The sequence below is a fragment of the Nanorana parkeri genome, unplaced genomic scaffold, assembly GCF_000935625.1.
Source record: "Nanorana parkeri isolate BGI_ZX_2015 unplaced genomic scaffold, ASM93562v1 scaffold749, whole genome shotgun sequence".
In the NCBI taxonomy this organism is placed as follows: domain Eukaryota; kingdom Metazoa; phylum Chordata; class Amphibia; order Anura; family Dicroglossidae; genus Nanorana; species Nanorana parkeri.
In genome coordinates this window covers 194,106-218,512 of record NW_017307017.1, presented here as the reverse complement: position 1 = coordinate 218,512, position 24,407 = coordinate 194,106, and the positions used below count along the sequence as shown (strand labels likewise).

Genomic DNA, 24,407 nt, shown 5'->3' with positions numbered 1-24,407 from the left:
TGTGCGGGAAGAGTTTCCTTTTGCTTTCATTAATATTCCTCCCTAGTGTTTATTTTTTTCTTTTTAAAATTATATTTACACTTGTCAATCAGTGATTTCTTTTTTAGCTACCACTTGTTTGTGTTTATTCAGTGGAATAATGCAAATGACCTGTAACAAAAGCACTTATGTTATAATATATATAAATATGCTTCCTTTCTGTTAATTACCATCGTTTTCAATTTGCCAAGCCATTGCACTAGTCTTTCCACTGTCCACACATACAATATGCTGTATGAGGATATTTATTTAAATTAGGTTTTCACCAACACACAATATAAAATACAAACATAATCATGCTGTTTTATTAGGCTAGTATAGAGAAATGTAGTATTTCTTATGAAGACACTTCACGGCTTAAATTTACAGACATAGTTCTTCTTTCCTCCACACGCCACATCATTCCATTTCTTATATTCTAGAAGAGAACCGAGAAGCAAAGCATGGGAAAAGAGAAGTATAACATACAATTCAAACATTTATCTAATGTATCTAAATATAAGAAAATGTATTCTAATTGCAAGCATAATTAGAGGTCCTTTGAGATTCATATTTTTCCCTCTCTATCATACATTGTAAAAAATGTTCTGCTTATTTATTTCTAAGCAGGTCTGTCTGATCTGTGGAATATCATACAATTTAGGAGCTTAGACTATTGTGATTCATCAGTTGTATGATTTTTCTCAAACTGGATAAATCTGCATTAACATATTTAGGCAACTCAAACATACTTGTAGTTTGGTCATCATTACACAGGCATTATAACACAGGTACAGTAGGCCTGCAGAGAAATATATTTTCCAATCCCTATATAATTTACAAATGCACAATCTGAAAGATCTGTTTTGGTCATAGCTACAGCCTACAGGCCATTTGTGGCTGTTTTCTAACTCAAAATCTCAACTTGGGTGATTGACGTCTTATGTTGAGCAGGAGCATTATCTTATACACAATGTGCTGCCCAGGCATTTAGGTAAAATGTAATTGGCTATAGAGCTGTAGTATGAAAATAAAAAAGCTATACAGCAAGATTTCCAATATGTACCATGCTATTCAAAAAAGGGTGAAGAGTTTGGAGAAGCCAGGAGAAGTGAACAATCTAGGCCAAAATAGCTGATTTGGAAAAATTCTCCAATTCAGCTCTCTTTCCAATTTAGCTATGTTGTCCTAGATTGTTCACTTCTCCTGCCTTCTCCAAACTCTTCACCCTTTTGTGAATAACCCCCATAATATGCTAGCAATCTACATGAGGGATATCAACAAACAATACACTATTGCAGCTAATACATATTGTATTTAAAGTGACACTAAACTCAGGAGTTAAATCTTTAAAATTTATTCAAGTACCTTAACTCTTAACAAAAAATTAAAAAGTATGTTTTTTTTTAACTTTCAGGGCTAGTTAACATCAGCTCCAGTGTGTTCCGGCCGATTTAGTGCTGGAACACACTGGATTGCAACCCGGCCAGCTCACTGCGTTCTGGGGTTGGAGGGGGCGTGGAGGGCATTATAATTAATGGCACCGCGGTGCGATCGCCTGCACCGGAACGCATGGCAAATCAATGCCTGTGTTTCGTTGCAGTCAGAAAAAAAAGTGCATGCAAATGGAGTTCCCTGACTGGCCACCCCCCCACTACAGTGTCTTCCCCATCCCTCTGTCTGAACTGCAGTCTGCAAGTGTCAAAAACACTGCGTGTGGCGGGCCCTCTTCTTTCTCCCTGGGCTCCCTCCAACTGGCCGAACACCAGGGGCCGGTCGCAAATGCGACCGATGTGACCCTGATAATTTTGCCTGCGCTTAGTATGGGGCATTTTCACAAGTGCGTGTGAAAAAAAACAGTATTGGCACTGGTGCATCCCAACTTACTAATATAATGTATTGCTGGGATTTGTACTCCTGCATAGCTGGTGGTATTCTGCATTGCTGTATAATGGTTATACAGCAATGCAGAATAGCACCAACTATGCAGGACTACAAGTCCCAGCAATGCATTATAATGTAAATAATAACAGCTTTTTAACCCCCTCTCCCCCCACCCCCCACACACACACGTGCATCCCTACTTAATAATATAATGTATTGCTGGGACTTGTAGTCCTGCATAGTTGGTGCTATTCTGCATTGCTGTATAATGAATATACAGTAACGCAGAATAGCTCCAACTATGCACGACTACAAGTGCCAGCAATACATTATAATGTGAATAAATATAAAATCAGTTTGTCTTTTGTGTGTTTATTGTAATTTGTGGAAATTATAACCATTAATAAAAATATATTTTGGAAAAAAATCAATAAAATCAGCAGCAGCTTCTTACCCGCAACCCCTCCCCCCCACACCGGACACTTACCTGACTCCTACAGCCGCTCAGCTTCCTCGTTGTCTTTGGCGGCCAGGGGGCGGGGCTGAGTGAAGAGGGTCCGTCCTCTCCCAGTCCCAGCTGAAGAATGTGTGGCTGGCGGTGCCTGCTGTGTCGGTAGCGGCCCCGCCAGGCAGACAAGTGAGACACAGAGGCGCCTCTCTATCCCCGCACAGCCGCTTGTACATGCAGAGCGGCGAGGGATGGAGCGGCGCTATCTGGATAGAGCGGCGCTATCATGAGGAAGCTTTCGGGCCCTCTGCTTCCTCTCTGGGCCCCCGCAACAGGCGGAATGCCAGTGGCTCCAAGCTTACTCCTGTAATGGACTACAATCTCTATACAAATTAGTAGGGATGCACCAATACTAGTATCTGTATCGGTTCTGATACCGAGTATTTGGGTGAGTACTCGTACTGGCGCAAATACTCTGATACTTACCCCCGATACCAGAACTTCTGGTCAGAGAGAGAGATATCCCAGCTTCCTGATTGGCTAGGGAGCTGGCTTCACTTGTTGCTAGGCATCCTGGCTTCCTGACCAATCAGGAAACTGGGCGGCACGTCATGACTCGCCGCCCAACTTCCTGATTGATCAGGAAGCCAGGCTGCCTTACAGTTTTGCGAGGGAAGTGAAGCCGGTGTTCTTTTGATAGAACACCGGTTTCCCAGGCATTCAGGCTTCCTGATAATCCGGGCCCACGAATGCCTGTATCAGTATTCGTTATCGGCGAGTACCGAAAACAAATATTGATACTTGTACTTGATAACGGAAAACCGGTATCGATGCATCCCTACAAATTAGTAAACTAAACATGAGATTGTAGTTCATCATGGGAGCGAGCTTGGAGGGGTGGCTACTTTACAACACACACAGGGACCATGGGGAACAAAAGTAGCCAACCTCCAAAAGGAAGGACAGTGCCAGTACCAATTCAGTGATGATTTTAGGCTGGGTTCACACCTAGGCGTATTGAATATGCGCGTTTGTCGCGTGGGCTACTTGGCTGTATCCCAATGGAAACGCGAGACCAAAACGCCCCAAAGAAGGACATGTACTTCTTTGGGCGTAGGCCGTTTTGTAGCGCGTTAGGGACGGGGGCGGAAATACGGCAAGGTGTGAACCAGACCCATTAAATACAATGGGATTTAGATGTTTGAGCGTTTTGTAGAGCGTTCGTCGAGCGTTGAACGCACTACAAAACGTTCAGGTGTGAACCAGGCCTAAGGGTCTACAGCCGAGTGATACACAAATAAGATACATTTTTATTAATAGGTAATCTACTTGAATATATTTTTAAGATTTAACTCCTAAATTTGGTGTCACTTTAATTTAAAATGGATAACATTGCCAGTTTACTATTTACTTACTGGAGCCACTGATTAGTACAACACAAAATTCTTTTCCTTTGGCATTATCTGGAACACCTGTTTTCCAGGCTCGAAAATTATACATGGATCCATCCGTCCATTTCCAGCGGCCGTTCTGAAAGTGAAACATTGGGCTTTATAGATCACTTTATATACTTTTGTGGACCCTTGGCTTTGATTTTTAACAATGGATACCACACACCTTGTCAGGGTCATGCAGTCCTATCCACACTCCATCTGAATCCTGGCTTGCAGACACATGGCTAGCAATAATGGACGCCTCTGACTCATCCATGATGGAGGCAAGGTGAGCACCATGTCCATAACTTGTACAGTCATACTACAAAAGAGAAATATGCTTCAAGCAAGTGAAAACACAGCAACCAGTAAGTTGACACAAAAAAAAAAAGCTGTTTACTATGGACGTAGAACAATGTGCACTGACAGAAACCAAAGTCTTATGTGCTGATGATACAAATGGATATAACTGCAGCGAGTTGTCCTTTAGGTTTATTACAATATATTTGGATTAAAATGTTGGAACTGGAAGCCTTTCAGTGTGGGTAACTGCACATATAAATCTGGACATGCACCTGCAGTTCAGTCATTGGGTCAGAAGCTGGTAGGAGGAGGGTTTTTTGTAGGGCTGCAACAACTTATCGACATAATCGATTATTGAAAAAGTTGTCAACTTTTTCAATCATCGATTAATCGGCTTCCGATTGGTTGGCCCTGTTCACGGCTCCACGCACGCTGCGCGCCACACTTCCTCCCCACCTCACGCTCGCCGCCCGCCCACATCCACGATCGGCACAGGGACGCGGGTAGAAGTAAGGAGGAGCAGGTGTGGGCGGATGACAGACGCCGATACAGTCCCGATCTCAGAAACAAGTTGCTGGAAGACTGCTCATGTAAGCCTGCACTTTCCCACACATGGTGCTCTATAATGTATTGCTGGGATTTGTATTCCTCTATAGCTGATGGTACAGTGTATACAAATCACAGTTACATTATACACTGTATGTATAATGTATTCCTGTGATTTGTTGTATTCCTATATAGCTGGTGGTATTCTGCATTGCGCTGTATAGAGGACTACAAATCAAGGAATAATACATTGTACAACGCAATGCGGAATACCACCAGCTATAGAGGAGTACCACAAATCCCAGCAATAATACATTATACAGTGGTGCAATGCCGAATACCACCAGCTTTAGAGGACTACTAAACCCAGCAAAAGTACATTATACAGCGCAATGCAGAATACCGCCAGCTATAATGTACTATTGCTGGGAATTGTTGTATTCCACTATAGCTGGTGGTATTCTGCATTGTGCTGTATAATGTACTATTGCATTCTTCATCATTGTTGTATAATTTTACACTTTTCATTTCACTATATTGCACACCACACTTTGTTTTGTTTTTTTTCTTTTTTACTTCCAACGCTCCAAGCTTGCTTCTGTGATGGACTACAATCTCAATACAAACTAGTAGTCCCATCACTGGAGCCATTTAAAAAAATGTATTTTATTTTTTATCCGATTAACCGATTAATCAAACTTAATAATCAGCTAACTAATCGATTTTGAAAATAATCGTTAGCTGCAGCTCTAGTTCTTTGTTATATTTGAAAATCAAATAATTTAGTTCTAAAGAAATACCTTCTTTGAGACTCAGTGTTTCATCACTGGGTCTTTCTGCTGGTCTTTGCTTGTAGTATGATTGAGTTTGGTAGAAAGAGCCGCTGTAAACATTAAAGCACCCTGTCCAGAGCACTAAAAAGCATCCCTGGCATCTCTTTAGAAATGCATGCTCCTCCATAATGGCCAATGGAGACTTTAGCTGTACAATCTGCTGATCAATTGCTTGAATACAGATGCTGTGGATGTGTTCTTTCTAGAGGTGCACCGAAATGAACATTTAAAACCGAAACCAAAAATAAACAAAATCTAAGGCCGAAACCAAAAATATTTTTTTTCCTAACCTTTTTTTTCATTTTTTATATTTAATTTATTATTTATTTATTTGTATTAAATATTTAAATTTTTTTAACTTCACTGCTGGGGGCTTTGTGGAAATATCAGGGGTCTAAACAGACCCCTGATATTTCCCTTTTAAAGTCCTCAATCTCTTTTTCTGCAGCCCCTGTTATCAATGAACAGGAAGCCTCTATACTGAGTGTTCCTGATCATTCATAACTTGTGGAGATAGTATGTTTACCATGTCCGCAATCAGGAATGAACAGGAAGTGATGTATATCACTTCGTATTCATTCATAACTGCTACTTGGTAACTCATACTATATCCAGTTATTTACAAACAGTCAGCAATCACTAATCACTGACTGCTTGTACTGCTCTCCATCCTGACTCGCTGTCACAGGAGGGTGAGCCGGCAGGGAGGAGAGCTCCGTCTATTTTGACAGCTGACTCTTCCCCCTCACCACCTGCTCATGCTCCTGTGACAGCGCACAGCTGTCTCCGCCCCCACACCGCTCACCATCCTGATCGTTTAGAGGAGGCGGAGGGGGGCAGTGCGGGAGGAGAGCCCGGCCTTCTGTGATATCGCGGCTCACAGTGCTCTCCTCCCCCGCAACGCTCAGCCTCCTCTGACAGTTTATCTCCTCCCTTATGGACGCTGTGCTGTGTCAGAGGGGACACAGAGCAGCACACAGCGGTGAGGAGAGAAACTACAGATGCACTGCAATTTTGTCTGAAAGGTGGCACTTTCGCCATTTTTCCAAAAGTGCCATTTTCAGATGATTTTTTCAGCGGATGAAATTTCAGTGCATCCCTAGTTCTTTCATAAAATGCTTGGAAACAGCAGTATAGTGACTGACACTAGCTCTATAGTTCATGTCCAAACATAACAAAGAGCAAAAATGATTAATGGAAGAGAAAGCTAATAGTTGTAAGGCAGGCCAACTATAGAACGAACCAGGAGGAGTTGTGATTGATGTTGACTGAAGTTATACAGACAGGAAATAAAGATGGGCTAAACAAAACAAAAAAAAAGCTGCTGCATCTTCAAATAACTTTATTGTAGAGATGCAAGTTTCCAGGGAATTGAGAGCAAAATGTTTCAGCACAGGAGAGGATTTGCTACAAGAGAGGTCTGCAGTTTAGCTTTCAGGATCCAATATTGTTTATATGTACCTATATATTGTTTTAATTTTTATTGTTTGTTCCACTTTATCAAATTTACATCTGTAAATCTGCAGTGTAACAAAAATAGGTTTATAATGAAATACAAAAATCACAATGCCTTACTCATATATGATACAAGTATAATTTTTTATGTTCGTATATACAGATACTCCTCGCTTAACGACTTACCTGTTTTGCGACCACTCGCACTGACGACGCTCCTCCGAGCGCCCTCCGACCTCGCTCGTCAGCGCCAGTGCGACGTGTCGCCGGGGGAAGTGACGTCCTCCGTTCTTCACAGCGCGTCCCCGTGAGTATTTTCATTGCCTGATGTACAGTACACTGTTCAGTACTGTACATCGGCAACGCTATACAGTACTGTACTAATGCAGTACTGTATAGAGTTCCTCACTTAACGACCAATTCGTTTAACGACCTGGTCGTAGGAACGGAACTCGGTCGTTAAGTGAGGAATACCTGTACTGTATTTTTCGTATATACTGTAGACTATACTTTGTCTTAAAATATTTACCTAAAAATGGAGGGGCATCTTATACACGGGGGGCCGAGAGGAGAACCGCGGTTCCGAAACTGCCGATACCACTGCAAACTAGCCTCACAAGTGAAACTTCCAATTGCAGTGACAAGCTAACAGGTTTCCTCCAATCATGAGCCTTGTGTACCCGACTTCAGCTGATGCTGCGGAGAGCGTGTAGCCAGTGCCCAGATGCAACAGGGAGCAGTAATGTCGGAGCATTCTGAGCCCATAAAAATGTCAGAAAACCAAAAAAAATACCGGTACCAGTAAGCGGCTGTCTTACTCTGCAAAATTTAAACTGCATGTAATCAGTTATGCAAAAGAGCATGAAAAATATTGATTTCTGAATTTTGGGTAAGAAAATTGGGGGGCATCCTATACATGGGGGCGTCTTATAGACGGAAAAATACGGTAACCTATAACTGTAATAGAAAAATAGAAACATCTGTTACTATATGTAGGATAGCTATTTTACATGGGAAGAGCATAGACGTGAACTGGGGGTGTGCTAGGTGTGCCTGGGCACACCTTAATCACCCCAAGCGCAACACCGAAACCACAACAGCGGGCACCATGTTTTTAGTCACCGAGCCAGTGGAGAGATCACAAAGATCTCTCTGTGACCAGCTCAGCGATACAGAGCACAGCAGCACTAGCCAATTTCCTCACATAACCGCAGGCAGTCCTCGGTGCCTGGGGAGCTGCGAGATAGCGTGGCTGTGGCATTCTAGGCTTCCCATCCAATCAGGAAGCCGTGGGGTGTTGAGATGACCACCTACCACTCTTCCTGCTTTATTACTGTACCCCTGCTGGAAGAGGTAAAGGAAAGTTGAAAAGATGGGAATCTGGGATGCCTCAGGTCTGTGAATGTATGTGTGCAGTGTGTATATATATACAGGTGAAACTCGAATAATTAGAATATCGTGCAAAGTTCATTTATTTCGCTAATGCAACTTAAAAGGTGAAACTAATATATGAGATAGACTCATTACATGCAAAGCAAGATAATTCAAGACGTGATTTGTCATAATTGTGCTGATTATGGCTCACAGCTCATGAGAACCCCAAATCCACAATCTCAAAAAAATAGATTATTACATGCAATTAATAAAACAAGGATTGTACATAGAACAATATCGGACCTCTGAAAAGTATAAGCATGCATATGTAGTCAGTACTTGGTTTGGGCCCCTTTTGCAGCACTTACTGCAATGACTTTTGCACGATATTCTAATTATTCGAGTTTCACCTGTATATATATATATATATATATTGTGGCAGTGTGTGGCAATGCCACTATGTAGAATGGGAAAAGGGTCACCCAGGACTCTGAGCGGCTCCAGGAAAGTACTGTTACTAGGAAAGAGCTGGTTTTACAACTCATTCCGGGTTTTCTGGATTATAGTTTGGATCCTGGAGCCGGGAGATTTCTAAGCGAACAGGGAGGGAAGAAATCTCCATTCCTGGGCCCAGGCTTTAGTGGTGACCAGCACCAAATGATGGTGCACCTGTGCACAGCGCTTATGAGGAGGATGCTGGGTCAGTTTAAAGGCTCTACCTGGGTGACAGAGGAGGTCTCTGCAGGAGTCAGGAGGGCTCCACCCTGGGACCAGTCTGTGGCTGGCGGACTGAGGAGTGTGTCACCTGTGTGGTGCAGAGTGTTTGGTAAACACGCAACCTAAAGTCGGGGGACTTTGAAAGTGCTATTTTGCTGAAGAAAGAAAACTGTACCTTGTGTTTGAAACCCCTGCGAGGGTAAACCTGTGTGGACTTTTGAGTTGGATTCAATAAAAGTGGGCAAGGAAGCCCTTAAAAGAAGTCATAAGCGAGTGGATGCGTCCTTAATGCGCTACCATTGGAAACTAAATCTCACAATATATATATATATATATATTCACATACACGCTCGTATGTGTTTGTACTTTTGTGTGCACACCCTAATGCAAGAGGCTATGCATGCCCATGGGGAAGAGCATGATGGCTTTTGTTCACATCAGATCTGCTCTCTCCATACAAGTCTATAGGAATGTAAAAGAAGCTGAAGCAGGTCAGACGCAGGTCAGAAGGAGTTTTAATGCAGGTCAGATGTCAATGAATTCTGAGTGATCTCAGAAGTGTCAAAAGCATACTGCTTTTGTCTATTGAAGTCTGTGCTTATTCAGTAAACCATGCTGGAAGCAAAGCGCATAATCAGACATAAAGTAGATAGTGTCTGAACCACCACCACTTAACACTGTATTCCTTTCAGGGCTTTATTAAACACGCCTGTTTATATAACCTGCAATGATAATGCAATGACTTACCTCTGAATCAGCCCATGTTGCTGGGTTCTTACCTATGGCATAGCAATGTGATCTGTAGAAGAACCAGCCAGGTGGACATGATATGCGGACAGATGCAGCTTGAAAAAGAAACATATGTCTGTTCATATGTAGCCAGTGGGAGTGCATTCACATTGTCAAAAAAATCTCACCTATATCAGGTCATAAATACCATTTATAACTATGGTAATATCTACTTTAGCATATGTATTTGTCAGTCACATATTGAAACCTAGGGCAAAGTTAAAGGGGGCATTATAACCAAAGTCATACGTCACATTATTAAGCTTGGGCAGGATGGTATATCCCAAAAGAGGACGTTTTCTTTTTGGGTGGATGAATCCATAGGCATGTCCCTGAAAATAGCATTATAGTTTGCGTAGAATAAGCCTCTCTTCTCCATTCCTCCTTGACCATAAGTATAACACTGCTGTTAGTGCCATTATAGCTAATTCTAGTAATTTACAGTCTGTTGTCTAGCATGACCAAATCACCTTCTGATATGGTAGTGTAGTTTAAGAAGTATCTATGCATTGTAATGATTGCCAGTGTGCTGCCAGGAAACTACCACAGTTGCTTGTGTATGGCTATATTTGCTCCTGTATTAGCACAGTTCAGTTATATGTTGCCGCCTGTATCAGTGCTGATTGTTTTGAGGACCACGTAACTATATATGAATCCCTGCCATTCATCAATAGCCCCAATAATTGTTCCCATGCTGCTCCCACAAAGAATCTGTGCAAACATTAGCTTTTACTGCAGACATACCCCCTCAAACCCACCCCACGTAAGAGCACCCAAGTCCACCTACTGGTTGGATCAGACACTGAGCATTTCATTCTGGAAAGGCAAGTACATGCTTCCCATACCATTCACCCCAAAGCTCCCTAGTGGATTTTAAAAAGCAGCAATGGGAAGCAGGGAAGTCAGCAGTGACACTACTTGTAAATTAAGATACATAAATATGTATCTTGTGAGCAACCTGTAATATATTACTGCCTTTTTACAGTGCTGGGCTCAGGCCATGCCCACAACAAGCCACACCTTTAACAAGACATGGTCATTGTTTTATTTTATTTTATTAAAGCTGGCAACCTAAATTGTACAGAATTCCAGTCATGGCTATACCCATGAAGACATTACCATATACTGTATGCCAGAAAATTGTATAAGACAGTACAAGTCTTATAATAATCATATAATATGATACGAAGGTGCATGCCATAGCAAGTTTAAATAACATTTGTTTATAAATAACAGGTAAAGGAACAGATTTTAAACATTTGTCTAGAGACGATGGCTAGATGGGCAGCCAGGTGATATAAATTTTAATATGCATATTCATTTAGCTCAGAGTGACTCACCCTCTGTAAATTTCACCATGATGATGCAAAATCCCAGGACAGGTAGAAAGAAACACAGTGTACTTGTCATTGTCCTTTCCTGATGCAGAAACAACCAGGTGATGAAAGTGACTACAATGTCTTTTCTACTACTGGCTTTTGGATTTTTCTTCAAACTAACCTTTATAGAACGGAATGGGTGGTCATTTACTCAGGGAGTGGTCTTCAGGGTGAGTAAGATATTGGACATCAACAAACATTGACCTGGGTGGTGGGCAGTAATGACACATTGACATGTCTTCTGGGTTCAAGAACGCACATTCTTGCCTCTACAGCCACACCTTGATAAGCACTAAGCACAGAACATCTGGTAGCTAATGCTATTTATAACAATGTGAAGTGACACTGTTGAGAAAGAAAAGTAACCTTTGAAATGCGCATATATTTTTGAAATTCCCAAGTTAAATAAAAACATCAAGCCAGAATAAAGATAACAAGAAACCATTTTCCAAAGAGTATTTTTTGCTGATTATTAATATGGTTCATATTCTTGAGAGTTTTTACGTAAAACCATTTTACATTGGTTTCAGCCCCAGTAGAGTGCACAATGACTGCAGAGGGAAAAAATGCTTGGTTGGCTATTCCACACTAAACAGCACAGATAGAGGGATCCTCACCAGACTATTGTATTCTGATAGTGGTGGGGTGCCACTGTCAGAATACATGAACAGCTGAATTGGCTGCAGTCTCTGTTCAGCCGAGAATATTCAGACCAGCTCCTTCAAAAAAGTTCAATTGAAAAATTACTCGAATTTTGGACAAGCCAGCAAGACTAGCAATAGGCAGCAGGACAATCAGTATGTGGCCAGCTTAAGTAAGTTTACAAGATCCCAAATTATGTACATTGCTGCTGTACCTACTGGCTAGTGGAAACATGGCACATTTACTCGTGCTTTCATGTCTTTATCCATGTGCTACATCAAGTGTTGGCAAAGGGTGGAACTCCAATAATTCTTCATTGTTCTTGAAGCACTTTATATATGGAGAGTTGTTCTTTAAGCTCACAGATTCTATTAGGGTTTATAAGGATACCTTTTTAATTATTTCAACAATGCAGGAGTTGGCCGAAGCAATTTACCTCTATTATCAGGAAACATTTTGGTATTAGCTCATTGAATCTGGGTTGCAGACAATTTTTAATTTCCGTGTCAAAATGCCCGCCAGGTATTTCCAAACAATGAACCACTATCATGAGTAATATTGTATTCTGTATTTAAGTCATGAAATGATGCGTCCAGTTTATGAATTCATTTTTTATTTTGTAAAACCTGTGCCCAAACTCTCTACACTAAAGGATTTACATTATCCTGAACAAACAGTAAAAGTTCTGTAAAAAAATCCCTGATTTACCCCTGTTTCGCTAAGCATCATGGAGAAATGTGTATTCAAAGTTCACAACAGAGGTACTAAAATCTGAACATATTTCTATGGGAAGCAGAATCTTGGTAGCCTGGCAGCTCTCTAATGTAAACACACAGAATATATTTCTAAGTTGTTAGAAACCATCTGAAACTTGACTGAAGAGTCTTTGAGAATGAATTAATTCACAGTACAAACAACTAGAGATATCAGGGATGGCTGGTTTTAAAGTGATATTAAAGTCAAAATCATTTTAAGCTATTTCAAATGTTGGTGCAATTACTTACAATGAATTCTGTCTTGATGTTTAAAAATGTTAGTTTCCTGTAGAATCAGCTGGTCCCCTGAGCACTGATACTGACTTCCTGTTTTAGAGTGACTCCTTTCTCAAGCAGAGTGCTATGCAGTCACCTTTGTGTGTGCTAGTAAGCTGTGTGTGTCTCCACAAACACACACACAAATCAAACTACTTCCTTCCTTCTTTCTCCCTTCTCCTAGCTAGTAGATGAACAGTTGCTGGAGTCTGCGCTGTCTTTTGTGATCTTTTACTGTATAGGAAGTTCAGGGAAGCTGAACTGAGAGAGTTGGAAGCAGCTGGTCAGAAACACGATGATTGTGTTTGTGCAAAAATGTAAAGCAATGCTTTGCTGGGCAATGTATATTTGTTTGATCTGGAGTCATTATTGAAAAATAGTTTAATACTACTTTAATGCTCTTTTACTGCTTGTTAGGAATATGTAAACAATTTAATGCCCAAACTCTTGTTAGCGACATGCATATCAAGTAGTCCTGTAAAATTTGATAGGGATTGAGGCAAACCATAGCACTGTCAGTGGTGCTTACTACAATGGGCACTTCTTATTTGCATGCAGCAATGTTTTTGTCCCAACCACTATCACTGTGAGGTATGCTCCTCTGCCTGTAAAAGTGGATACAAATATAACTAAAATCATAGAAATTATGTAGTGATATCACTACATGTATTAAAGCAAGCACAGTGCACAAAGGGGGTGCAGGCATTTGACACACCTTGAAGTGTCAGATGCTGAAGATTCTACTGGCAGATGTAGCTCTACAAGAGAGTGAAGATCCGAGGCATGGCCAGTGGGAGAGGAAAGTTTTATCACTGTTTATTTATAAGCTACCTGTTAATTTTTGCAACAGAATTGCATACAGCTAATAGTAATAGTGGCAGATCAACTGTGTAAATGAGTTTCTTTTTAAATAAGGTTGAGAATTAGGCTTTATTCTGGTTAGGGGGATTTGGTAATCTTTGCCCTCGTTTTCAAATATGCTGCAATTTTCATTCAAATTGACTTGTGATCCATAAAATGATTTAATAAAATGTATTATATCACATGGTGTGCTTGTCAGGTTGTGATATGACCATTTATCAGGTTGTTTGCTAAATATCCATCACTCACAAAATAAAATGCACAGTCTTTCTAAGTTCTTAGTAAGTTTAATGCAGAAAGATTATTGAAGATTGCATCGAAAACTGGAAAAGTAATCATAGTGATTTGATTGCAAGTTTTGAAAATTGAATGGTTAAAGCGTATGTTACCACAAAAAATGATATCACATATGTATGTATCTGTTTTAATATACTGTTGTGAATGAATGTAGCCTATACTTTATGACAATCTTTATTTGCCTAGCTATACCTGTTGATCCTGCCAGTTCACTGTTTTTGCGATTTCATTCTGACCACACCAAGCACAGAAGCAGATCTGTTCTGGCGTGCTCATTTTGCGTACAGCTTTTCCCTGCTTGGAGATACAGGACCCCGTGATCACACACGGCATGTCTGTATCTCCTGTAGTCATTCTGGCTGCCATGCCCTCCGGCCTCCGCCCAGCTCTGCTGTGTTGATTGACAGAGGCTCCTAGCAGGGCACAAGGTATTAATATGGCCGCAGGTGGAACGCAGCTCACACAGACAGGGAACATACTTCCCTGTTGTGTGTGACATCATCATCTGCCCACCCACTTGGTATGCTGTCACACCCACCACTCAGTATCAACATGGTAGCTTCTGTTATGATTGACAGAGGATCCTAGCAGGGCTGAATGGAGGGGAGGGGGGGTTTTCAGCATAGGAAGTGAGCGGACGGGCAGGTGATGATATAACAAAAGGCATTTGCTGTGCTGATTGCTAACTGCTGTGTGTTACATCATCACCTGCCTGCCCACTTGCTATGCTGACACCCCCACTTCCTGAAATGAGTAAGAAGGATGCAGGGAGGCTGTGAGGTTATGTGGCCACAGATTAAACATCAACAAAAGTACATAATTATATATATGTATATATATTTATAGATGTATATATATAAAAAAAGTAAGATGCTCATGGAGTTAACCTTTACTAGTTGCTGTCTCACTATGGCCTTTTATAGTACAGTGATCACAGTTCGTTAAAAGAGAACTATGGGGTAACCTTTTTTTCCCATAGTTCTCTTTAAGGTCACAGGAGTATATAGCGGGCTATTTCCTGCTTTATCTTGAGAGTTTCGCAGCCGGGACAGATCTCTACAATACTGTCGTGATCCACCCTGCTGGCTGATTGACACTGGGCTCTGCCTATCTAGAGGCAGAGCCAGCTGCAGCCGCCCCCTCCGTCCATCCCAGCAGTCAGCTCTGGAAGATCGGAGAGGGGAGAAGGGGGAATCCCTGTGGGGAGCGGTGACTGACAGTCACTGCTCTCTGCAGGGAGATGATCAAGGAAGGAGCGAGCGGTGGTATGTTTTTGCTCACTTCCCGTACAATAGAGCCGACTTGTGACAGTTTCAATGTCACACGTCGGCTCTAACTATGGGGATGAGTGTAATTCACTCACCCCCCAGATAGCAAGCAATTGTGCTGCGAGTTTGAAAATGACTTGCTAAACTCTTGCAGACTTGCCAAGCTTCACAATTTTGTTGCACGATTACAGCAAGTTTGCATTGCAAGTCTCCAGACTTTTTGCTACAAATTTTGCTACAAATTCAAAAAGTATCAACTAGAACTTGTGCTGCAAGTGTTCTGCAAGTCTACAGCTTGCCAGGAATGTGTGCAGCAAGTTAACAAAATTACAATTTCACCCTGACACAAGTTTGTGGCAAGTTATCCTTGCTATCTGGGCCATAGTTTTCTTTAAGCTTAAATCTAGCCAAAAACTTGCTGTTTTTAGTTTTGTGTAGAATTGGGTAAAGTTTTTATTATTGCTCTTGATCATATTGGGAACATTCTAACTGACTTCCAGTCCCTGTTTCCTATCAGATAAAAAAATCTGCCCAATAGGGACATAGACCACAAGTAAATTCTATCCCTTCCTCACTGTGTCCAAAACTAAACAGAAACAACTTCTAGTTGTAGGGCTTTAAACCAAGGTTACAAATGTTTTATCTTACAATATTTAGTACTGTCCAAAAATACTTTGAGTTGCAATACACAACTGGAAAAAGACATTTTCAAGAAGCATGACATACAGTATCAAAATAGCAAAGTCAGGTTATCACTGCATAAGCTCCACATAGGTAGCAGGGAAGAGCCCTCGCCGACCTTTGCAGCATCCATTCCACCAACCCTTATCCAGCATGTCAATTTCTGTGATGATATCCTGAGGTTCAAATGAAATCTCATCATCACCACCTGAGAATTACAAAACAAGAAGATTTAAATGAAAATGTCACATGTTATAGCATGTCCCAAAATGTCATTTCCAGTACACTTTACACCTGAATATAAGCTGCAGCTTGGGTGAAACATGTTGAACATACTGTAACTATATGTAAAGCCCAACTCAACTTTCAGTTTAAATCAGCAGTTTCTTAACATTCCAGAGCCATCAAACGGACGTCTAAAGGTGCCCATGCACCTTGCAATTATCATTCGATTTGCAAACTAAATCGGGTGTTCCGTATGATAATCGGCCAGTTGATGGGTATTGAACGATCACAATTACTGTACAACTGGACGAATTTCGTCTATCGGTCAGGCTAGAAAACTTCTTTCAAATTGTACGAAAATCGCTGGATAAGTGGCGTTTTTGTACACACAAAAAAATCGCAACATGAACACTGCACATGCGCAAATAAAAATTTGTTCTGTCGATCGACGAAATTCAGTTAGTATTGCTAACGAACGATAATTGAAATCCACATTGGTCTGTGCATGATGGGGCAGTCGTGCGAAAATAATCGACCAAAGGTTGTAAGGTGTACAGCTACCTTTACAGCTACAGCCTAAATAGAAAAGCCTGTCCCTGCCAGCATGCTGCAGACAAGAACAGCCTGCTTCTAACAGCTGGGCGGAGCCACTTGCAGAGAGATCAGCGTCCCTGGTTACCTGCTAACCAGGGACACTGATCTCCAAACAGCTAACTCTCTCTGGCGCCCCGGGAGTCTCCTGCTCCCGGCCGCCAAGGAGAGAAACAATGCTGTTTCTTTTTTTCTTTATTCTGACACGAGCGATGTCAGAATAGAGAAAAAAACATAAAAATCTCACTTCACTTCAGGTCGGTCATTCACTCGGCTGCCTACGACAGCTTAGTGAATAGACCCCTATATTTCACAAATAAGTCTTTAAATTATTTTATGTCACCATGACATAGTTTTTGCAAAGTATCTAGGGCAGGGGTGGCAAACACAAGGCCCGCGGGCCGAATCCGGCCCGCCGGACCTTGTACTGTGGCCCGCACAGCCAGGGCCGGCCTTAGGGTTGTGCGGGCTGTGCGGTCGCACAGGGCGCCATAGCAACATGGGCGCCTGGCGACCGGCACAGATTCAGTAAAAAAAAACTCTTTAATAATCGCCCGCGGGCGCAGCGCCCCTCCGTGCGGGCGCTTGACAGTTTACCTGTCAGCTCAGCCAGGCAGCACAGCAGTGACAGTGTCACTGGCAGTCTATGAATGACTCATTAAGATGGCCACCGCGACAGCGCGGCGGCCATCTTTAAAACTGGACAAAGTACTGGCACTCTGGCAGGCCAGTCCACAGGCGGAATCAGGGGTCGAAGATCATCTTTACTGTGCGCCCGCGGACGCAGCGCCCCTCCGTGCAGGCGCTGGATGGATCAGCTGTGGGCTCAGCCAGGCAGCACAGGCTGCAGTGACATGTCACTGGCAGTCTGTTGGTTACTCATTAAGATGGCCGGCGCTCAGCAACAGAGCATCTTTAAATCTTGACAATGTACTGGCAGCCTGGCAAGCCACAGGCGGATTCTGCCGGAAAGACACGTGGGAGGCTGTCCTTGCCTTGCTGTACCGGCCCTTTGAGGGTAACCATACTGCTGATGCGGCCCCCGATGAATTTGAGTTTGCCACCCCTGATCTAGGGTTTTCTAACCCATGAGAGAGCACAAAAGTAGTGACTTTCTTTTTGACTGTCTCTTTGTAACTAAACTCCTTATGGAGCCCTATACAGCAAGGGGAGGAGAGAGGAGAGGAAAGAGGGCAAGATCGCTTCTCTGGTTCATTCAGCTGTGCAAATATTCTGAGCTTCAACTACTGTATTGGGCTCTGTAAACACACTTTTTTTTAAGCAAAACAGCTAACCTGTTAAACTTGGCTAAATTCTCTAACTGTTGATCAAAACAGCAAATAACCAATATTTATATGCAATATTCAATATTTTTAAGAATAGAAACATTAAAAAAGAAGTGTACTTTTTAGCCTTGAACATAATAAATAAAAAGTCTATATTGAAGGTATATCTTTGTAAAAATATTCTGTGACATACATACTTGTGACCATGTCAGCCATAGTCAGTAGCCCTTTTAAATGTTTTTTCTTTGGATTTCTTTATGCATTATAAAAATATATAATATATAATATATACGCTACCACCGTGGCCATACTGCTGCCTAAAAACAAAACTAAAAAAAACCTGATACATTTCCAAAAGCACAACTATATACTTTGTAGATTTGCTTAGCGCTCCACAATCTTCAGGACTCTGAAGCCAGCACATCACTATTAAATGAATAAAAATAGTAACAAAATCTAGGAGGAGAGCCCAGTCATGTGACCTGTCAAAAGTCACATGACCAGCCGACCTCCAATTATGAAGTTCGCTCTGCTGCGTTAAGCAAAGAGAATTCCCTAGAATTTTGTAGACTGCATACATCAACCCCTATTTTGCAGTGGAAAGGTATCTGCAATAAATTAACACTGAGACTGCACACAAATAAGATTGATTCATGTACTCTGGATAATAGAAAATGAGAACAAACCACAGTGCCTAAATAAGAATTATTGTATATTTGTTTTTACAAAATGAAAGATAAACCTGATTATTTGATGTTGGCAACAACTACACTTTGGTTCTTAGGTTCTTTGAACCAGTTTCAAATTATTCTTATCATTAATATTAAAATGGCAAATAAAATAGACACATTTTCAGCCTACCTGCTTCGTAATCATACAGAGCAATGGCAGAGATCCCGTTGGTGCCTGTTTAAAGACAAAAAAAGAAGGCTGTGTTCATTAAAGTATTGAAGCTTCTAAAATATAACTGTGGGTTATAAGATGATTTTAGAGTGCTGTAGGCCTACATATGTCTCTGAAGAAAACTGTAAGGCTGACATAATCACACCCATATTAGTAAATTGGCAGCCGGAGCTAAACAGATGGAAATACATTTACATCCAGTTACCTCCAATCTGGCACGCTCAGGTCCTTCAAAAGGAATCTTTGATCCATTTGTTTTTCCGGACCTGGCCCGGAGCCGGGGGTATTGGGAAGTAAATGGGCGCCCGTCCATTTAGATCAGGTTGCCCATAGACTAACATTGAGCGTCTGATCAGATCCACCTGAAAAACTGACCTAATTGAAAAGCCCAAGTGGAAGGGGCCTAAGGGGAATGAACTTCAAGCAACTTCTTGAAATTTGAACTTCTAGCAAGACTCAAATGAGTAATGTTTTGCTTCGTTACTGCATATAAAGCCTTTCTCAGCCATGGTTACTTATTGATCATGCTAATGTACCACGAGCTGTAGGTATAATCATTTTTAGCAGTGACTGCCAGAGCCTTTTAAAATTATTTTTAGGGCTTCTTCGAGGTGAAAGGTTAAGAAAGGCTGTCTTATGAAATCTCACTTAGCTCTTGCTTGTAGGATCTATTGATTGTCCGCTTGCTTTTACATTAAAACCAATATATCAGCACATTGTGTTACCTGTGGATAGAGGAGGTTAAAACGGTCAATTAACAAACTTTTTTTTTCTTTCAAGTGATCCTGACAACAGCTTTGTTATATGGCAATTTTCAATGCTTGCCATCAGCACTGAGCTCTGGCTGGAGGTATGGCTGACTTAATGTGTATTTCCCCTTTGCAGCCAAATTGGAATAATATTTGTTTTATAGTTGTTACATGTTCACATTCATATAGCATTAGCTAAAAAATTAAAAAAAAATGTGCACTTTAAATTGCTTTCACATGGGTTAGGGTTCCTTGGATTCTTAAGGGTTACAATTTCTACTCGCTTTTCCTTTGTAAAGTTGGAAGGGGCTGTGACCGGTGAGGGGTTAAAGGACTAAATGCCTGGCTTCTCCATTGTATGTTAATGAGGTTAATGAGTGGAAAACGATCCTCAAATTTCAGTTCTAAGTCTTTCTATAACGACAGATCACTGTGTAGGTTCTCAGAGAAACCTGGAATCAGCCATGTTGCCTGCTGCAGCAAAAAAATCTAAAATGTAAGAAATGGCTTTTTAAAAATTATTTTAAGATTTCGCTCGGCGGCAGGGATCGAGACAGCATGAAGGTGTCCGGGACTGTAAGGGAATACAAAGTCACTGGGTGCAGTCTGCTTACTGCTAAGGCACCTACTCCACCACCATATTGTATTCAAATTTTCATGCCTAACCATGTTGCTGCAAAGTCTAGTTTTTGGTACTTTGTCTCTCAACTGAAGAAGATGAAGAAAGCATCTTGAGAGATTGTGTTTTGTGTACATGTTTTTGAGAAGTCTTCACTGAAGGTGAAGAACTTTTCCATCTGGCTAAACTATGACTCACGTAGTGGAACACACAATATGTACAGAGAGTACAGAGACTTGACTACAGCTAGTGTTGTGACATAGTGCTACCACGACATGGGTGCGCATCATCGTGCTCGTGCCCATGCCATTTACACCGTGAGGCTGAGGTGATTCCTGTCAACAAGTGTCGCAGACCTGCCATCAAGCAGTTCCACTGCTCAAGGAGCAAGTTTACTCTGCCACACAAGGTTCTGTGTTGCCAGCACAAACCCCGCTTCACCACGCAGAGACCAAACACCTTCTTTTAAGCAAGTCAAAAACTCTCTGGTCAAATAAAATTATTTGTGAAAAAAACCATATAAATCATTATTTTAAGCTATGCTGTGTGAATGGGAACACACAACAAACATATATAGGGGTTTCCTCAAAATTGACTGCAAAAGTAGAAGTAAAGTACGCTTTAAGGTGCATTTCCACTTTTGCAGCAAAATCGGGATAACACCAATTTTAATATTTGTTTCATGTTTCTCATTCACATAACGTAACTTTAAAAAAAAAAAATTTCTTGCTTGCATGAAACATGCTCAATTTTTTTTAAAAAAAGCTTCTCTGTTCTAAGTTTTCCTCTGCAATGCAAGGTGGTGGTGGTTGGGGGGTAATGTTTATGATAATTAACCCTGTTCGTACTGTGCTGCCAGATCTTATTATCAGTTGCAACACTGCCTGTCCTAAAAAAAAGGGCTAAATAATTAGAAGCTTGGCATCTTTTATTGTATGTGAATGAGTCTGAGAGGGATCTAAGTCTGTCCTTAATCTGGCCATACAGTACATTGTAGACATTTTGGACAGTTCTTGATTATGTACTATGACATGATGTCACATGTACACAATATTAGTGAAAAAAACATAGTAAGAGATAGCATTGAAGTAACTTGGTTGGGGTAACTTTTAGCGTGTTACCTTTGTATTTATTCTCTTTGAATGTTCTACTTCTACTAGACATTTGCGATTCATTTCGTACCGAAACAAAATTCGGACGAAATTTCAGAAATTCGAAGATTCGCATGCATCCGAATTCCAAATTAGAGCTAAAACGAAAGCAAACAAATCCGAATTCCCGATTTCCCAAAATTCGTTAGCGGTAGTCCGGTCGAAATTTCGTTTTTGGACAAATTTTCGTTTTGTAGCGGTAGTCCGGTCAAAATTTAGTTTGTGGACGAAATTTCGTTGCAGCAAACTGACATTAGGAAAAACAAAAATCGATTTTTAATTGTTTTTTTTTAGTTTGCAGAAGTAAAAAGAAAAGACTGAGGTTCCCCCCCAATTCATACCAGACCCTTTAGGTCTGGTAGGAATGTTAGGAGGGACCCCAGCCCCCAAAAATGGGGAAAAAACGTGGGGTTCCCCCTAACAGTCCTACCAGACCCTTGTTCCGAGCACTGGCCCGGCAGGGCAGGAAAGGGGGGATGAACGATCAAGCGCCCCCCCTCCATGTGCCCGGTGGTCGTGGGGGTCTGCGGGCAAGGGGGCTTATTTGCATCGGGGTACCCCTTTAAATAAGGGGGCACCCAGATGCCACCCCCCCTGTGAATGAGTAAGGGGTACTTGTACCCCTACCCATTCACTAAAGGGTTAAATCAAATAGTTAGTAAAAAGTCCAGACTTTTGATAAAATCCTTTCATTGAAATAAAAACAAACAGTTAATTTTTGACTATTCCTTTAATAAAAAATAAAAAAATGGCTCCATCAATGTAATCCAGAGTCAATCACGGTGCAGGACCCCCGCCGACCCGCCAAAATAAAAAAAAGTCCCGCTGCACGACCCCCGTCCGATCCCGAAGAAAATTTGCCGCAAAATGACATTCAGTCCAAAAATAAACAGATGGGCGGAGCGAGCGTGACGTCACGGCTCGCTCCGCCCATTTGACACTCTCAGCTGTCAAATGCTACATAGCATTTGGGAACTCCCGAATACTATTCATGAGTTTCCAAATGCTATTCGGGTCTGTAAGCCAAGGTGTGATAATGCTTTTCAGATGACACATTGGCTCACAGACCCTTTAGGTCTGGTAGGAATTTTAAGGGGAACCCCACGCACTTTCTTTTGTGTTTTAACGTGGGGGGGAGGGGGTCCCTCCTAACATTCCTACCAGACCTAAAGGGTCCAAAAACGAAATTTCGAACGGGCTACCGCTAACGAATTTCGGCCGAATTCCGAAACAAATTAAATTTCGGACCCGAATCCGAAAAACGAAATAATGCAAAATCCGAATCAAAACGAAACTAAACTAAACAATTTTTTTGTTGGTGCACATGTCTAACTTCTACTCACCCTCTTTTGGTAATTCTTCATATAGGCCTTCCTGTTTATCATCTTGTTGTTCCAGGATACATTCATATTCCTCACCATCCTCTTCTTCCTGCTCCCTTGGAAGAGGATCTGGAATAGCTTCATAATCATCTGTGTCAGGAGGGGGAACTATGATGTCTTCATATGTCTCCTCATTAAAGGATGTTTCATCTGCAGGAGGCACAGGAGCAATCATTGGCAATCTTGGAGGGACCATTGGACATGCTTCATAGTTGGGATCCTGTAATATTTAAACAGATGTGAAGTATATAACAATAGCATGTGGAAAACCCTATGTTTAATATTATAGTCTATGGAAATGTATTTACTTCTTCTTCTTCTTCAGCAGGTTGTGCTGTCACCGTCGAAACACGTGGAGTTGGAACTGGTACTGGTACTGGAACTGGAACTGGAACAGATAGCCTCTGAGGAACATTAGTTTCTGAATTTTCTTGAACCTACAACAAAATGAACCGTTTAACAATCTTCATAGATGTAGGTACAAGCAGATATATGCAGACATAATGCTATAGTTACTTTGAAAGGAATGTTTGGGAAAGTGAACCTTTTCATGCCCATGCAGAGAAGGTGAAAGAAGGCCCTGTGTAGGTCAAGGATCAACTTGTTGGAGCTCAGTTAAGGCTATGGACTTCTTTCCTGGCCCCATGTGACAGCACTATGCCAATTATGCAGCATGTAGTGTTGTCATATACGTATTCATACTTAAAACTGCCCAATACTTTACTTAAGGACCTTATGGTACTTACAGTATGTGACCTTATGGTCAAATAGAGCATTGGAGGAATGAGGAACAATGAGTATCTGCTGCTGGGGAGGGGGTAGATAAGTGAAACTTTTACTTTGCCTTGCATGGGTAGGTTTACGGTAATCTTTTAGTTACATAAACTATGGTCTTCTTACTATTCCTCATCTATTTTGTTTCTCTGTTTTCTGTATTCATTGTTTATCCCATTGTTTTTCTCATCAAAACAATAGGTAACCAGGTACACCTACTGGGAACTGAGATTAGAAACCTTCTGCTCAGTAGTTAGCCAGCTATTACAAAAGGGAAATTTCTAGTGTACATATCCGTTTTTTTATTTTGACTGTTTTAATAAGCAGTCATTTTATTTATGTGATACCTCTTTTTTTGCTTGTCCCTCTTTCTCCATCTTCTCTCTCTTCTGTCTCCTCCCTCTCTCTTCTTCTGCTTTCTTTTGGTTTTCTTCCTCTGCTGTTTTAGCCATGTTTTCAAAACGTGATCTTAGATTCTGAGCACCACTTGTCACTTAAAAAAAATGATATGGTGTTATTAGGATTTTAACTGTAAAAAAATACTACATTGAAAAAAAAGACATTGTCTTTTTCCGAAGAACAGAACCATACATGTGATCCAGGCACAACACAGACACTCTGAAAATGGTCAAATGTATTTAATTATCATCAAAACAAATCTCATCTGCAAAAATTATAATTAGGCTCATCAACATCCTAAAATATGTCTTTAATCATATACATGCTAATAAATTTGCTTAACGTCCCACCAAAAGCGGATAGGGGTTG

General features: G+C 41.3%; 2 protein-coding genes and 1 pseudogene across 2 annotated transcripts in view; 1 reads left to right on the top strand and 2 right to left on the bottom strand.

Moving 5' to 3' along the window:
• Positions 1–389: 389 nt before the first annotated feature.
• Positions 390–14,364, bottom strand: LOC108793459 (regenerating islet-derived protein 4-like). The gene is made up of 5 exons (XM_018564410.1): positions 14,247–14,364; positions 9,759–9,856; positions 3,968–4,105; positions 3,766–3,880; positions 390–457 (listed from the first exon to the last, which is right to left on the bottom strand). Exons 1-5 carry the CDS (start codon positions 14,362–14,364, stop codon positions 390–392), a joined length of 537 nt encoding a protein of 178 aa, XP_018419912.1.
• Positions 14,365–15,952: 1,588 nt separating this feature from the next.
• LOC108793458 (src substrate cortactin-like) overlaps positions 15,953–24,407 on the bottom strand; it is a 41,882-nt gene continuing 33,427 nt past the window's right edge. Inside the window, exons 13-17 of the mRNA XM_018564409.1 lie at positions 23,987–24,132; positions 23,174–23,302; positions 22,827–23,085; positions 18,923–18,967; positions 15,953–16,167 (exon numbers count right to left, since the gene is read on the bottom strand). Coding sequence (XP_018419911.1) covers positions 16,031–16,167; positions 18,923–18,967; positions 22,827–23,085; positions 23,174–23,302; positions 23,987–24,132 — 716 coding nt within the window. The 3' untranslated portion in view covers positions 15,953–16,030. The remainder of the gene's footprint in view (positions 16,168–18,922; positions 18,968–22,826; positions 23,086–23,173; positions 23,303–23,986; positions 24,133–24,407) is intronic.
• On the top strand, positions 20,249–20,801 carry LOC108793464 (annotated as a pseudogene).